Below are 17,293 nucleotides of genomic sequence, written 5' to 3'. Positions count from 1 at the left end.
GTTAAAAGTTTTTTTGAGAAGGGTTTTCTACCAAAAGGGGTTACTACAACCATTACGGCTCTCATACCGAAGGTCACATGAGCAAAGAAGATGAAAGACTACTGTCCCATCTCTTGCTGTAATGTTATCTACAAAGTGATCTCAAAGATTATCGCAAACCGGTTAAAGAAGCTCTTCCCAGAATTTATTAGTCTGAATAAATCCGCTTTTGTAAAAGATCGGCTACTGATAGAAAATCTGCTCCTAGCAACGGAACTGGTTGAGGATTATCACAAAGACTCAGCCTCTCGTCGATGTGCAATAAAGGGATATTTCAAAAGCATTTGATTCGGTTCAGTGGTCCTTTCTATTCAACACCTTGACAGCGCTGGGATTCCCGGAGAAATTCCTACATTGGATATCTTTTTGTGTCACTACGGCTTCTTTCTCGGTCCAAGTGAATGGAGAGCTGGCTGGGTTCTTCAAGAGTGAAAGAGGGCTTCGTCAGGGTTGCGCACTCTCATCATATCTGTTTGTCATCAGTATGAATGTTTTATCGAAGATGTTGGATAAATCAGCAGCAGAGCACATGATGGGCTATCACACAAAGTGTAAGAACCTGAATCTTACACACTTGAGCTTTGCAGATGATATTCTATTGTTCTCAGATGGTAATTCTCATTCCATTGAGAGTATCCTGGAGGTTTTCAAGAAGTTCGAAACTATCTCAGGCTAAATGATGAGTGTGAAAAAATCAACGATCTTTTGTGGGGGAAGTGATGATAACACAAAGCAAGAACTTCAGGAACGTTTTAGCATGGATGTGGGTGTCTTACCGGTTCGATATCTAGGACTGCCACTCTTAACAAAGCGAATGGGGAAGAATGATTACCAACCACTCATTGAGAAAATGAAGAAAAGAATTAGTCTATGGACGTACAGATTCTTATCTAGGGCTGGACGACTGCAGCTTATTAAGTCCATGCTTATGAGTATTGCCAACTTATGCATGTCCTCTTTCTGTCTCCCTGGAGAATGTCTGAAAGAGATTGATAGCTTGTGTTGTGCATTCCTCTGGTCTGGTCCAACACTCAATGTGAAGCGAGCGAAGGTGGCATGGGATACAGTTACCATGTTGAAATCATAAGGGGGGGGGGGGGGGGGGGGGGGCTTGGACTTAGGCCGTTAAAGGAAGCTAATATCACTTGTTTCCTTAAGCTAATATGGAGGATCACTTCCTCCCATTCTCTATGGGCTCAATGGGTGAAAACATATTTGCTTAAAGGAGGGACATTTTGGACGGTCAAGAGTACAACAACAATGGGTTGTGGGTATGGAAGGAACTTCTAAAATATAGAGACAATGCTAAAGATTTTCATCGAATGGAATTGAAAGATGGCCAAGGCACCTCATTCTGGAATAATGCATGGTCAGATATGGGTCGTTTAATCGATCTTACGGGCGTTAGGGGATGTATTGATATGGGAATTCGGTTAAATGCAAGTGTTGCGTCTGTTATCTCTTGACGGCCACGACGGCACCGCTATGATTTGTATCCTATGATTGAGGATGAGTTACATAAAAAGCGAGAAAATATAGGTGTAGGAGAAGATATTTCGGTATGGAAGTCTACTTCGGACAGCTTCAAACCAAAATTCAACATGAGAAGCACATGGTCTCTTCTTAGACGTTTTGCTCCCACTGTAACCTGGCACTCGATCGTCTGGTTCTCTCACTCGATGCCGAAGTACTCGTTCACGGTGTGGCTAGCAATGCACAACATGTTAACAACTGGCGACAGAATGATATCCTAGAATGTGGGTATTGATGTGAGTTGTGTTCTATGTCAACAACACCTGGAAACAAGAGATCATCTCTTTTTTGAATGTAGCTACTCTCAAGAAGTCTGGTCGGCTCTGGTCCAGGGTCTTCTTCTATCCCGTTTCACGAACAAATGGCAGGATATCCGAGTAATCTTGGCAGACAATACTCTTCCGCACCTAACGATGTACCTCTTGCGATACAGCTTTCAAGTGACTCTGCACTCTCTATGCGTGAGAGGAATGGTCATCGTCATGGGTCTCAGCCGCTACTAGCAAGTCAGCTGATAAAGATGATCGATAGGCAGATTCAAAAACAGTGTCTCATTCTGATATCCAAGATAATTAGACGTCATGAAGGGGTCTTACATCTCTGATTCTCTACTAGATAGGCTGAAATAGTGCTTTTATGTTTTTCTCATAATCAAGTAGTCTACATTGTAAACATTATTTTTTCTGAATAAATTTTACATATTATTCAAAGAAAAAAAAATTGAAATAAAGTATAATACTTAACATTTACCCAAAAAACATTATCGACAAGATATTAATTTTACCGAATTTTTCCATTTTATGTATGAACAGTTGAACAAGTCATTGTTAAAATCAGTTTAATTGATTTTAATTTTTAGAACTTGAAGCTACATAAATGGATATCACTGAATTAATTTAATTTGACTGATAGTTGTTACTCCAGATTCCGGATAGAAACAATATAGTATGGGGTGAAATAAATGCATGCCAGAAATTGTGAATATTACCACCTTGTTTTCTGCAATGTGTATGTCTCATCAATCATATATGTATATGTGTATAATATTCTTATTCAAAAATTTTAAAGTTAATAAATTTGCAAATGTGAATCTAATAAAAATTGACTAAACTAATCTTTTGATTATTTACTGTATCGAATATTCAAGTTATAAGATTTAAAGCATATCTACGAATAGTGCACCCAAGAAGTCATCACACTTAGAAATGGATAATGCTATGGTTATAAACTGATCTTATTTTTGAGCCAAAAAATGGACCTCATGCATGCATGTTACTCTACATTTGTTTCATTGCGAATTTCCTCCCATAGCCTAAACATAATTCAAAAACCAAATATAACAGAAAATTTGTGGTCGTCTGAGTACTTGAGTACTACTCGTGAAGACATGTTCTTGGTCCACCAGTAGAAAAGACCAAGGTCAATAAAAACGATATCGATTTTGATATTTTCTACACGTTAGTCCGTCGAAAGCAGAAAAGAGAATAAAATCGGAAAACGATTATCGTTTTGACATTTTCCTAACATCGGCCAATCACCAGCAGAAAATAGCAAAAACAATGAATCATCGTTTTGATATTTTCTTTACACTCCTAAAATATTAACTAGCGGTATTGGTGTTTAACTGAAACAAAAGAATTATGAATTTATGATATGTCACTTAGCGATTTAAGACTATTTCGTTAAGATAGAATGTTACTAGTGGTGGTTTTAGTTTTGGATGTTATGAATGATATCTTATTGACTATTGAGGTTTTAACTCTCGTATAAATGAATAGTACTTCGAATTTTATTAACTGCTATACTTTCACGTCAAAATGAAGAAGTTGATTGTTTTCCTAAGATATATACGAGGTTCACAATCTGTAGAGGTTATAAATAATATACATACAATATGTGGCTGTGTTTAAACATTCATAGTCTCTTTTTTTTACATCAACTCAGCTAAACTCTTACTTGGAACATTCTCTATATGTTTTTCCCTATATGTTTTTGCATTATTTTTTTAATATATATATATATATTTTTTTTTTACTTTAAAGTAGAATAACTATATTATAGAGATGAATTTGATCTAATTATCTGCTTCCATAATAGAGTTACTCTATTACAGAGAAAAAATATAGACGACTGTTATCATTTATTTTTGTGAAGTTTGATGTATGACTGGCATGCTGAACACAAAATCTTCTGCTTGAACATGAACACGAATATCAGGGGAACATCTTAAATGAACCCCATACACAACCTGAAAAAGGTGAAAATTCAAGACTTCTGTTGAAGGCATGGTTATGTGTAATTCACAATGCACAATTGGAAGTCCACAGTCTTCAGGTTCTATTGACCAAACCGCATAAAGAATTTCCTAATGATTGATTCATCACTTATGTTTGTCCAACGGATGGAGAATTTTACGCAAATATTCACAACCAAATTTGTACCAAGTAGTTTCCAAATTGACCGATTATCACAATCAGAGGCAATTGACATCGGTAATTCTTCACGGTTTTATAGGCTCATTAAGGAATGACTATTGTCTCACCAGGAACAAGATCAGCTTGGTGTTGAATATCACATAAAGGAGGCAATAATTCAGCTGGAATTATATCACCAAATTTATAAATAAAAAAAACTTGAACACACAAACCATCAATAATCAAATTCATCGGATTGAGGAATCGACCTTAAATCTTGTTACTATGAAGATAAACTTGTTCAGCCATAAATTTTTCCTTTGTGCACCAAGTTCCATGCTTCATCTTGTTTGTAAAAATAAGGCTTATAAAACCACATCCCTCCAATTAGCGTTTATCAGGACACAATTAATTATTTTACATATTGGAACCTCATCTTGATGATTCCATCAAGTGAACTTGGGCCCTTTGAAAGCCATATCGATGAGCTCACAGTCAGAGATTAATGTTTGAAACCATTCCATGAGAATGATCTTCTGAAGCCAAAATCTCTTTGAAATCATCCATTACAATCCAAGGACCAGAGCTAGTGCTAAAGAAACCTTTCATTGATCGCAATTCCTCCCGAAACTAAGTTATGTCCCTCTGAAAATTAGAAGCATATATGCACGAAATCATGAACTCTTCACTTGGATGTAAGGAGAGAAGAACCGTCATAAGCTGAAGACTTTTGTACAAAACTGTAACAATACCAAAGGAGACCAACGTAACCATATTCTTCCTAACCGATGGTACTCATAAATTGTTTCATAGTTCCATCCACAAAACATATATTCAATGATAGAATCAGCAAAATCTTCTTTAACACGAGTTACAAGAAGACAACCAAGAAGATGATTATTACCTCTAATCCAAGATCGAACTGCATTATGTTTGCACTTTTTGTTGAAACCGCGAGTGTCCTACGCAAAAAGGGTCGTCATGATCATTATATCCTCTGGTTTTCTTTGTAGTAGTGTGAGGCAAAGTAGGTTGAGCTTTCTTTGGAGCAGCGGCTTGCTTTTGACCTTTGTTCTTTTCTTTATGATTTGACTTAAGCTTCTTTTTGTTGGTTACAATTTTTTGAGGAGGTAATTCTTCCTCATCTGAACTATCATCCTCAGAGACTGCTTTTATTTCACCTCCCTCTTGCTTATTTCATCGCTCAGATGTTTGCAAGAATATCAAACCTGGTAGGTGAGATAGCAGCTGAAACTTCTTTGCTCTTTTTTTCTCAATGGAACCTTGAGTTTTGACACATTAGCCTTTAGCATTCGTAGGGACTGTCCAAGCCTGATCATGTTTTCAGAATGAACATCAGCTGTTTGAGTTTTTTTATCTCTTGTACATCTGAAACCCCCTTCAAACCCCTTTCAAATTCGTCTAAGCTTTATTTTCTTATGTTTTCTTTTGCTTTGTTTGATGACTAATTCCCTTTCAAGTGATTGTTCTTTTGCAAAGTACATTCACAAGAGAGGAAGATCATGTCTCTTGACTTAGAATCAATGATAAAGGCTATTTTGGAGAGTCAAGAAAGGATGATATCTAGAAGCTCAACATGTTGTGAAAGAGCTTATGAACCATCCACCTCATTGGAGTATCAACCACATGGAGACTTTGGTCAAAGAAGACAATATGGATATGGTGAGGGATATCAACCTTGGGATATAGACTATGAAGAACAAGCAGCTAAATTTCCTCAAGATTCAAGTGAAGAAAACATCACCAACATGCCTGTGAAGTTGTTAGAGAATCAAAAAAAGGGAAGGATTTAGATAGAAAGACAACTTGATTCTCTTTCCACCAAGATTGATGTTAATGGCAAGGTTCTAAGCTCAAGGTTGGATGGAGTTATAAGACATGTGAAATCAATCAACAACAACTCTCTCACATTAGTGAAGATCAAGAAGAAAGCAACACCCCCTTTTACAACACCAATACTTATGAAGAACATACCATGGATATGGAAATTAATATTGAAGAGGATGTTCAAATCAAGGATGGATTTCAACAAGAAGCTTAAGACTCTATGGATTCATGGTAAATTAAAATCTTGTGATAATATATGAAGAGCAAGTTGAACCAATCGCATTCATGGGTTATTCAACAAGGAGCAAGAATGAAGAAGTACGCTTGGTTGGAAGAGTCTTTGAAGATATTTGTGATGATGGTGTGGTTGTTAAATGCATGGAGGAGAAAAGATAGATCTCATTGGTTATGGATGAGTTATCAACCAAGGACGAAATGCATGTGAGGCTTAATTCCAAGAAAGGATCAAGGGGTGAAGAGTCTAAAGAAAATCAAGTGATTCAACATTGAATAATCTCCCAAAGAGGTGCAAGAAGAAGACTCTCCTATGGACAAACCCTTTGACTACCATTTTGGTATACTCTCTACCAAAGAAGTTGATGATCTAAGGAAGGTACCTTAGATTAGGATGAATGAGTTTATAGTTTGGTTTTATGATGAGTATGATCCCGGTGATCCGGTTTGGCAAGAAAGTCTTCACTACATGGGTAAAGAGCTTGGACACATTCCGCCTTCACTTCTCCGCTTCAGCACGTCTCTCCTGGTGGAACAAATCCGAGGCCAAGGGTCCTTTACCACCCAATTAAACCTATAACTCCAAGTAAGTGCACCCTAAATTTGTAAATACTTTCATTTTCTTTCTCTTTGATCTCTCCTTCAAGTTTACTTTCACACAAGGGACTGTGTGAAGTAAGTTTGGGGGAGAGTCTACCATCTCACCTTGTGTTCTATTTTGTTTTCTTGTCATCTTGAGTCTCATACATTATATTTTGCATACTTATTTCCATAGAAAACCCACAGAATTGAAAATTATTGAAAACAACAAAAAGAAGCATTTAGTTGCATCATTTTAATCTTCAGGATAAGTCTAGAAACATATAGATTGCTTTCATGCATTGGGAGAAAACTTTGTAAAGAACTCATGCAAAGAAGTTAATGTGTTATCCTTCTCAGTCATAATAAGTAGCTTGAACATCTTCTAGATAACTTGTATACCTCGAGCCTTGAAAACTCCTCTTGAAACTTGTTTGATTGACGAAACTTGCTTGTTCTTGAAACCAACTCCAATCTTATTTGAGTTAATGAACCTAATATATCTAGCTTATGGGCTCTTCTTGTGCTTGATCATGGTTACCTCACACACACTTGAGTTAGTCTTATCCTTTTCACCAATCTTTGGCAACTCAAGTCGCCATCTCTCCTTTAGATGGTTCTCCACACCCTTAACCCTACCTTCCTTTCAAGACATTATTAAATTGATGAGTGAGGTCTTTTCTGAAAGTTTGAGATGTGCATAATGTTGAGAGTATTGGTAACGATAATGGTTGGTCCTCATTACTTGCTAGCTTTAGGATCTCATGATGTCTAGCTCATAGGATAGGAAGGGAGTATTGAGTGTTTGATCTTTGAGGGTTGAAAAAAAAAAGATGAGTGAAAAGAGTGAACTCAAAAGTCTAAAAAAAAAGAGATCAAAGAAAAAGAAAGTTTAGCTCAAAAGTGTCTAAAGAAATAAAAACCGCTGAGAATTTTTTTGTTTTTAAGAGTGGGGTAAAGAAAAAAGAAAAGAGCTTAAGCTAAGGAACGAGTGAAAAAAAAATCTCTAGTGGGAAAAAATTAATAAAGAGTTCAAAAAGTGAGAGTGATCTTGAGTGTTCTTGTAGCATTTTGGTGAGTGAATGGGAGTTTGACATTGGGAAACAAAGATTAAAAAATTGCTTGTGTCTAGGAAATGGGTAGAACAATGAGGATTCTTGAGCATTGTATGCAAGAGTTTTGAGCATTGTATGCATGAGTTGTTCTCTTTCTTAGATATATTATGCATAATGTCAAGCTACTTGTTCTTGAGAGTAAACCACCATGAAAAGCACTTGATAACCCTCTTACTTCACTATAACTACAAACCTTTTTTCACCAAGCCAAATGATTAGGACCAATTGTCCATTCGCAAGAGTGCACTTATGATTATTGTTTAATGAATGTGAGGGTTGGTTGATTGGTTTGTTTGTGGAGTCTTGAGAATGAGCGTAAGAGATCAAGGAGTTGAGATAGGCCTAGAGAAGTTAGAGTTTGATAGGATGTTTTGCTCTTGATATTTGGTATGATTTTGTAAGTATATCACGTTGATGTCTTTGAAAAATATCTTTTGGTAATGAGCTTCCACCTTCACAACTCTTTCTCACTTTGTTCTTGAAAGTTTACTTGGGGACAACTAAATGATAAATGTGGGAGGGTTGATATCCTATGAATTTGCATGATTTTAAACTATCATTTAATGTATATAATGATCATGTAGAGATTCATTTATACATATTTATATTTCATTGCATTGCATTGCATGTGTCTATATCAGGTTTTGGAGATACTTATTGGTGAGTTTGAAGGCATTTGAGGAGTTTTGAGTCAAAAGGGTAAAAGATGAACATGGATGACGGCTTTAAAGATCTCTTCTGAAGCTCGAATTTTGGGCCGACATAGGCAATTGAGTCAGCTTTCCAATTCCGGTGGTTTCAAATCATTTGGAGCTGTATTGAGGAGTTATGATCTATCTACTGGAGGCATATCAACCATGTAGCGACCATAGCTGTAGCGACCATAGCATGTCGCTACGGAGGAACTCGAGTGTATGTAGCGACCACTGTAGCGATCAGAGCATGTTGCTATGGTTCCCCAAGAAGCCCCACACAACTAAGTGCTGTAGTGACCTAGTTATAGTGGGATGACCATGTCTCTACAGACGAAAACACCACTTTTTATTGGGTTAACCCAGATTTATTGTGGATCCAGCTCGTTTTAAGACATCTATAAATAGATTTCGACTTAAAAATCCTATTTTCTCTCGTTTTCTCTCAAGACTTTGCCTCATTTTGTAAAAACTTGAACCTTTTGATCATTTAAGAAAGTACTTCATCTTATATTTGTGTTTCTCTTGATCACTAAGATGATTAACCTTGAATCTCATATAGATTTAAGATTTTTCATGGAGATTATTGAGTAGACACTTTTTGAATCCATGGGTTAAGTAGATCTAGGGTGATTAGTGAAGAGTTAAGGTGGTTATTGTTAGATCTACTAGTTTTTATGCTTGCTAAATGTTTTTAATGCTAGATTAGACTTGATCAATCTTATCTATACCTTATGCAATTTTAAGTCCGGAAGGTGTTTGTTAAAATGCTTAAATGAACTTAGTATTGTTTTAGCTTGAATAACCAAAGACATTTGATGTTAGGATTGCTAGATGGTTAGTATACTTGAACATAATGAATTAGGCCAACGGGAGTTGATATTTAGCTCATGATTGCATATGGATTATTGTCACGACAGTGAATTAATCTATCTGAATGAGATCTAGACCTATATAGACTTTTGATTGCTTAAACGTATCACTTTGACTTGGAAACTAATTGCCTTGGATAAATTGTCTTAATCCCATGGATTCTACCTTATCATTTGATTGAAAGTTTAGTTTTTGCACTTATTTCTTAAATGAATTTGAGATCACCTTGTTTATATTTCCAGGATCTTAATTTGTTACCAATCATCCATCTTCTTGTTTTCTTAGATTATGAAAGCTTGTGTATTCTTAGTGTTATAGATCACTAGTTCCTTGTGGATTCAATCCTAAAGTGATGCATCGTTATACCATTTGATTGTGGTAGAGCGCATATTAGGTTAATTGACATGTGATAAAATGCATTAATCATCAGTCCCTACTGATACACATTTGCAGGCTGCTCATAAGGTCTTGCGATATCTCAAGAATAATCATGGTCAAGGATTGATGTACTTAGCTACTTCATAGTTATGCTTGAATGCTTTTGCTGATGCAAATTGGGATACTTGCAAAGAGACTCGCCGTTCTATTACAGGCTTTTGTGTTTATTTTGGTTCTTCTTTGATCTCTTGGAAGTCCAAGAAACTGGTTGTGGTTAGTAGAAGCAATACAGAGGCTGAATATCAAAGTCTTGCTTTAGCTACATGTGAGTTGATTTGGCTGCAACAATTGCTTCGTGATATGCATGTCTCTGTCACCCGTGTTGCTAAGTTGTATTGTGATAATAAGTCAGCGCTTCATATTGCCATGAATCCTTTTTTCACGAATGTATGAAGCACCTAGAGATCGATTGTCATACCGTTCATGATCAGCTGAAGACAGACAAGATCAAGACTTTTCATGTCACCACTGGAAACCAGCTTGCAGACATTCTCACCAAACCTCTTTACCCAGGTCCTTACCATTCATTCTTCTCTCGTTTGTTCTTGTCAAGTCTTTACCTTTTGCAAGCTCCACAGATAAAGACTTGAGGGGAGGGTTAACTAACCGGTTTATATTAGTTAGGTTTTCTTTTGCTTAACCGTACAATTGTACTGAACATACATGTACATGTTCATTATGAGGAATAACAAATTTCTATTTTTATTTTCTTCTTCATCTCTCACTCTAATCTCGAACTTGAATTTTGTTCTTCATTATCTCTGATTATGAACCTTAGTATTATTAATAAAACCAATAAAACCCAAGTTTCTATTATACTATAAATTTAATTCTTAATTTTGAATTAATATATAAAATGGAACCAATATTTAATCATATATATAATAGATAATCTTTAAATTTACATCAGTAGAATATTATTAAGAAAACTAGTTTGAAATATTCTAAATTGGCTGCTATTTTTAAAAAGATATGCTCAATCAAAACTACATTAACATTTGGGTTTAGATTATTGATTATTGTTTAGGTTTTAAGATTAGGAAATGGGGTTGAATTTATAAAGTTATATAAATGTTTTTGAGTAAAGGACATAATTCCCCCACAAAATATCATATAATAACAATTATACACAAACTTTTAACTTCATCTTAATTTCACATATCCCTTATATATTAATTGAGAAACATTACAACCTTTAAGTGTAGTCACGTGTCATCACCAGAATGAAATTCAGAATCCTTAGAAAATATGTTGGTCCAATTAAGTATATATTATACTTTTCATTTAACTAATCATAAAATTAATTAAAGTGTACAATTACTATTTTATTTTCTTTCCTTAAATAAAAGCTACGGAATTACCAAATATGACTAATATATATATGACAATTAATGATTCTAATAATAAAGATTTGATAACAATTTATATCTCATCCATTATTTTTGTTTAATTTTATATTATTAAAATAAATTAAACAATCAAATTAGCTATAAAATTAAAATATAGATTTTTCGTATATGTTATATTTTGAATTTTTAAAAACGACAAAATTACTAAAACTATTAAAATTATTATGTAAAAATTAATGATCAATGGTTTAACATCCCCTATATATTAATAGGAAAACATTTAAAAAGTTTATAACCTGTAGTTACTAATTAAAAAAATGCCGTGCTAGGTTGTCACGTAACTGGAATGTTAATTTGTTTACGTGGCGACTTGAAAATCAATTGAGAATTTTGTTAGTCCAAAATTAAATTGCTAAAAAATGTTATATTATATAGTATGTCCATTATGGACCATTCATTTATCAAATTGAAATGTATTATATATTATTTCCTTAAATAAAACTTACGGAAGTACCTTATGTGATTATGATATATATAGTAATTAATTATTTTAAATAATGAAAATTTGCTAATAATCTGTATACTTTCTATCATTTTTTTTTAATTCTTTATTATTAAAATAAATTACACAATTACATTAATCATATATTAAAAATTTAGATTTTTTTGTATATGTTGTATTTTGAATTTTTCAAAACGAGTATAAATTACTAAACTATTAAAAGTCTCACATAAACTTTTGTGATCAATGTTTAGTTTTTTTTATAATAAGATATAATGATAATAAAATCATATAAACAAATAATTTTATTTTAATAGGTGTTTATGTTAATATATATATATATATATATATATTTCATATCGTTTAAATTTAATTATATATCATATACGATAGATAAGATTGAATGTTTTGATTTATTTATTCTAAAATGATTGCGAATATACAAGAGCGGTCATTTGATTTATATATGCAAACCAATTTATTATATAATTATTATTTTATTATTTTATAATATGCACAAAAATATAAAATATTTATTTTGCACAAGGTGCATATCTTAACTTAAGTATCTATCTCTTTAATAATTTTGAATCTTAAACATTTTCTAAATCTCATGCCAAAATAAAAGAAAAAATAAAAATATACTTAAAAATAAATATTTATATCGAGCAAATAACCAAAATGACACAAAAATGAAAAAAATATCAAAGATAGATAGGCTTGATACGTGAACGTAAACTTCTCATAACCATTATTAAATTTTAAATTGCTAAATCATGATATAAAAACGAGCTGACATAGTTTCATTGTAACCAAATAGTAGACATGAGATTTTTCGGCCTAAACATTAGGTTTTTAAGTGATAAATAAATTTTTGATCTAAAATATTTTTAAAAATGGGACCAGTTTATTAGTAAACAAATTATGTAGTTAACAAAAAAGTTTTTAAAAAATTTTTTAATAGCCAAAAATATTAATTCGATCAATAATATAAATTTTATTTTTCATACGATATTTATTAAATAATTTTCACATAAATTTAGCCCGCGGTCTTATCCTAGTTTTAAGTTATTTTACCTATTACTCACCAATTCAAAAAACTGAAACACAAACCCGGCTTTTCACTGATTTAATGGTTAGAACCTAAACCAAAATTCGTTTACAACCTAAACCAAAGTCGAAACACTTGAACCAAAAACAATTAACCAAATAAAAACCAACTTGACCCTCGTTAGAACATGCCTCTCAATCGCCTATGATTTTTTTTTCTTTTTTTTAACCACAAAGATTATGTGGTTTTATGGTTTGAAACTTTGAACTGGGAAATAACATGTAGAATAATTTAAAATACATATAATTAAGACGAGATTGATAGTTTCTTACCTGATAGTTTTGGTGGGAAAATATGGATTATTTACCCAATATTTTTTAAAACATTAATAAATAGTTTAGTTGGTTTATTATTTTTTTTTTATCACAAATTTAGTGTACTTTGAAAAATGGTAATCTATCTTATAAAAATAGAAAATAAACAAACTCTTATCACTGAAGAAAGATGATGATGATAACATAAAGCGGAAGAGAGAGTCAATAACGTCACTTCATTTCGTTCTTCATCATCTCTTCCACAATGGCCGGATCAGCTCTACCTCTCCCACCACCACCGCCACTTTCGTTCCACTCTCCCCCGCCAAACCAAACCCGCCGCTCTTCCACCTTCGCCCCACCAACAAACCCAACTCCCCAAACACCTTCAATCCGCTCCCGCCTCAGCAGAATCTGCCAAGAAGGAAACCCACAGCTCGCACGCCAGCTGTTCGACGCAATTCCCAAACCAACAACCGTCCTATGGAACACCATTATCATCGGCCTCATCTGCAACAACCTCCCGCACGAGGCTCTCCTTTTCTACTCCCGGATGAAAAAGACCGCTCCTTTCACCAAATGCGACCCTTACACTTACTCCTCCACGCTCAAGGCCTGCGCCGAGACCAAGAACCTGAAGGCTGGTAAAGCCGTGCATTGCCATTTGATCCGGTGCTTGCAGAACTCGAGCAGGGTTGTTCATAACTCTCTGTTGAATATGTACGTTTCTTGCTTGAACCACCTTCCTCCTGGAAGCGAGTACGATGTGGTGCGTAAGGTTTTTGATAGTATGCGTAGGAAGAACGTTGTGGCGTGGAATACGTTGGTTTCTTGGTATGTGAAGACGGAGAGACACGCAGAGGCGTGTAGGCAGTTTGGGATTATGATGAGGATGGAGATTAAACCGAGTCCGGTTAGCTTTGTGAATGTCTTCCCCGCGGTGGCGAGTTCGAGAAGTGTTAAGAGAGCTAAAGTATTTTATGGTTTGATGCTTAAGTTGGGAGATGAGTATGTGAAGGACTTGTTTGTTGTGAGCTCGGCTATTTCTATGTATGCAGAGCTTGGCGATATTGAAGCGTCACGGAGAGTGTTTGATTCTTGTGTAGAGAGGAACATTGAGGTGTGGAATACAATGATAGGAGTCTATGTTCAGAACGAGTACCTGGTTGAGAGTATAGATCTTGTTCTTGATGCAATAGGATCGAAAGAGATTGTGTCTGACGAAGTAACGTTCCTCTTGGCAGCGAGTGCAGTTTCAGCGCTGCAGCAAGTGGAGTTAGGTAGACAGTTTCATGGTTTTGTCAGCAAGAACTTTCAGGAGCTTCCCGTTGTGATATTCAACTCGTTGATGGTGATGTACTCGAGGTGCGGCTCTGTGCACGAGTCCTTTGCGGTCTTTGTTTCGATGCGAGAGAGAGATGTTGTGACGTGGAACACAATGATCTCTGCGTCTGTCCAAAACGGCTTAGATGATGAAGGATTGATGTTGGTGTATGAGATGCAGAAGCAGGGGTTTAAGATCGATTACATAACAGTGACTGCTTTGCTTTCGGCTGCGTCGAATCTTAGAAACAAGGAGATTGGGAAGCAGACTCATGGTTTCCTTATAAGGCAAGGGATTCAGTTCGAGGGGATGAACAGTTACCTTATTGACATGTATGCTAAGTCAGGTCTAATAAGGATCTCAGAGAAGCTTTTCGAGAGAAGTGGCTATGCTGAAAGAGATCAAGCTACTTGGAACTCTATGATGTCCGGGTACACGCAGAACGGACACACAGAGGAAACGTTTGCTGTGTTCAGGAAGATGTTAGAACAGAATATCAAACCCAATGCCATAACTGTGGCGTCGATTCTCCCTGCGTGTAGCCAGATAGGTAGTTTCGACTTAGGTAAACAGCTACATGGTTTCTCTATAAGGCAGTACTTGGATCAGAACGTATTTGTTGCTTCTGCGTTAGTTGATATGTACTCAAAGTCAGGAGCGATACAGTACGCAGAAAACATGTTTTACCAAACGAAAGAGAGAAACTCTGTGACGTACACCACGATGATATTGGGGTATGGTCAACACGGAATGGGTGAGAGAGCTATCTCGCTGTTTCGTTCAATGGAAGAGTCTGGAGTCAAACCAGATACTGTCACCTTTGTTGCAGTATTATCAGCTTGCAGCTATTCCGGTTTAGTGGATGAAGGTCTCAAAATATTCGAGGAAATGAGTGAAGTTTATAACATCCAGCCTTCCAATGAGCACTATTGCTGCGTTACAGACATGTTAGGGAGAGTAGGCCGCGTTGATGAAGCCTACGAGTTTGTTAAAGGGCTTGATGAAGAAGGAAACATTGCTGAGCTATGGGGTTCGGTTCTGGGAGCTTGTAGAGTACATGGTGAGATTGAGCTTGCTGAAACTGTTTCAGAGAAGTTAGCTAAAGTGGATAAAGGGAAGAACTTTTCAGGATATCAGGTTTTGCTCTCGAATATGTATGCTGAGGAACAGAAATGGACGAGTGTTGATAGGTTGAGGAGAGGAATGAGAGAAAAGGGTTTAAGGAAAGAAGTTGGTCGTAGTGGGATTGAAGTTGCAGGTAATGTAAATTGTTTTGTGTCTAGAGATCAAGAGCATCCTCAGAGTGATGAGATATACGATGTCATTGAGGGTTTGGCTAAAGATATGAGAGGCGATTCGCATCTGACAACATTCCCTATGGTTACCCCAAGTTTGGAATTAGAGGAGTGATGTAGAATGCTAGTAACTCTTTTAGCTCTCACAGAATAAGGAGAGAAGATGTGTTAAGAAGTGAGATGATTCAAGGTGGGTAAGCGCCCAAAACTCTCATTTGTTGGTAACATTGCAGCAATTCTCTATGGTCATAAACACTCCTTGTTCATCATTGGAAGAGAAACATTATTCAGCCAGACAGGAGATGGAGGTTCTAAGCCATTGGAAGACGATTTAAGTGAGATTGTAGAACCATTATTTGCCTCGCTTTGTACACTTTGTTCTTTGTATACAAGTACCACTGCAAGCTGATCATCTCTTGTAATGATGTATATAAATAAATAAAACAAAACCATTGTAGTTTCCTTTCTCTCATCTTCACTACGCATCTTCTCTTGTAAACATTATAGTTTTATGATTGTTTTCACTTTAAGATATTCTTTTGGGGTTTCTTAATTTTATTTTAAGTTCAGTTATACGGTAGAAACGCTATAAATTAATACTCGATCAATTACAAACATGGTAAATTAATAAATTTCTTCGGTCTCGAATTTGGCCGGTTCAAAATATGACACAAATCGATAAAATAATAAGATAATAGTTTTTTTGTAGAAAATCTATGTATATATATAATCCCATTAAAATCATAAATTAATAATTCATACATATAATGTTTATATATGTACAAACAAATCATTGTATTATTTATTTTATATTCACAATGAAATTGAACTTTATTTTTCTTAACACATCAACATATTTTGATAATATTAGGTAAAATTATATGGGTTTTCTGCAAAAAAACCCTCAATGTGGTTTTTTTTTGCAAATTAATCCGCGAACTCAAAAACCCACGGGTCAACCCTCCAAGTGCCAGTCAAACCGCAATATAACCCTCTGCCGTATTTATGTGTATTTAACTGTGTATAATTTTAACATTTTTTCAATACTAGGTCGTTTTGGCGCTAATTTTTTAATGAAAAAAATTTGTTAAACTCGTGGTTTGAAATTTGAACCTTAAATACCATGTGCATGCTATATAACCATCTCGGCCAACAAATATATTTGTTTACTTAACAAACGCAATTATATAGATTTCTAAAACGAAATGACCTAGTTTTTCTCGGACATGGGAGCTTGCGTAAATGCACAATGAAGGTGGGGTTCAACAAATTTTTTTCATTAAAAAATTAGCGCCAAAATGACCTAGTATTGAAAAAATGTTAAAATTATACACAGTCAAATACACATAAATATGGCCGAGGGTTATATTGCGGTTTGACTGGCACTTGGAGGGTTGACCCGTGGGTTTTTGAGTTCGCGGATTAATTTGCAAAAAAAAACCACATTGAGGGTTTTTTTGTAGAAAACCCAAATTATATCTAAAACTACATTTAAATTCTATGAAACATATTTTGTATACACCAAATAGAATAACAAAAATAATAAAAGTCTAATTTTAATAAGAGAAATTCCCTAGGATAGACCTAAATTTTTTTTTGTCACAAATATAGACCTCAAAAATAAAAATGACCAAAATAGACTTAAATGTTTTATCAAAAGAAGTAAATATACACTTATACCCCTAGGGTTAAT

At 34.9% G+C, this 17,293-nt stretch overlaps 1 protein-coding gene across 1 annotated transcript; it reads left to right on the top strand.

Moving 5' to 3' along the window:
* Positions 1 to 13,145: 13,145 nt before the first annotated feature.
* LOC106439812 (pentatricopeptide repeat-containing protein At3g22150, chloroplastic) lies at positions 13,146 to 16,136 on the top strand. Its single transcript, XM_048758407.1, has one exon. It carries the CDS (start codon positions 13,247 to 13,249, stop codon positions 15,713 to 15,715), a length of 2,469 nt encoding a protein of 822 aa, XP_048614364.1. The 5' UTR covers positions 13,146 to 13,246; the 3' UTR covers positions 15,716 to 16,136.
* The last annotated feature ends 1,157 nt before the right edge of the window (positions 16,137 to 17,293 follow it).

The sequence above is a fragment of the Brassica napus genome, chromosome C5 (genome assembly GCF_020379485.1).
Source record: "Brassica napus cultivar Da-Ae chromosome C5, Da-Ae, whole genome shotgun sequence".
Lineage (NCBI taxonomy): Eukaryota > Viridiplantae > Streptophyta > Magnoliopsida > Brassicales > Brassicaceae > Brassica > Brassica napus.
This window is presented reverse-complemented; position numbering and strand designations above follow the sequence as displayed.

What these genes read in the sequence shown, in the direction of transcription:
- LOC106439812 (XM_048758407.1), top strand. Translation starts at nt 13,247, where the DNA reads ATGGCCGGATCAGCTCTACCTCTCCCACCACCACCGCCACTTTCGTTC.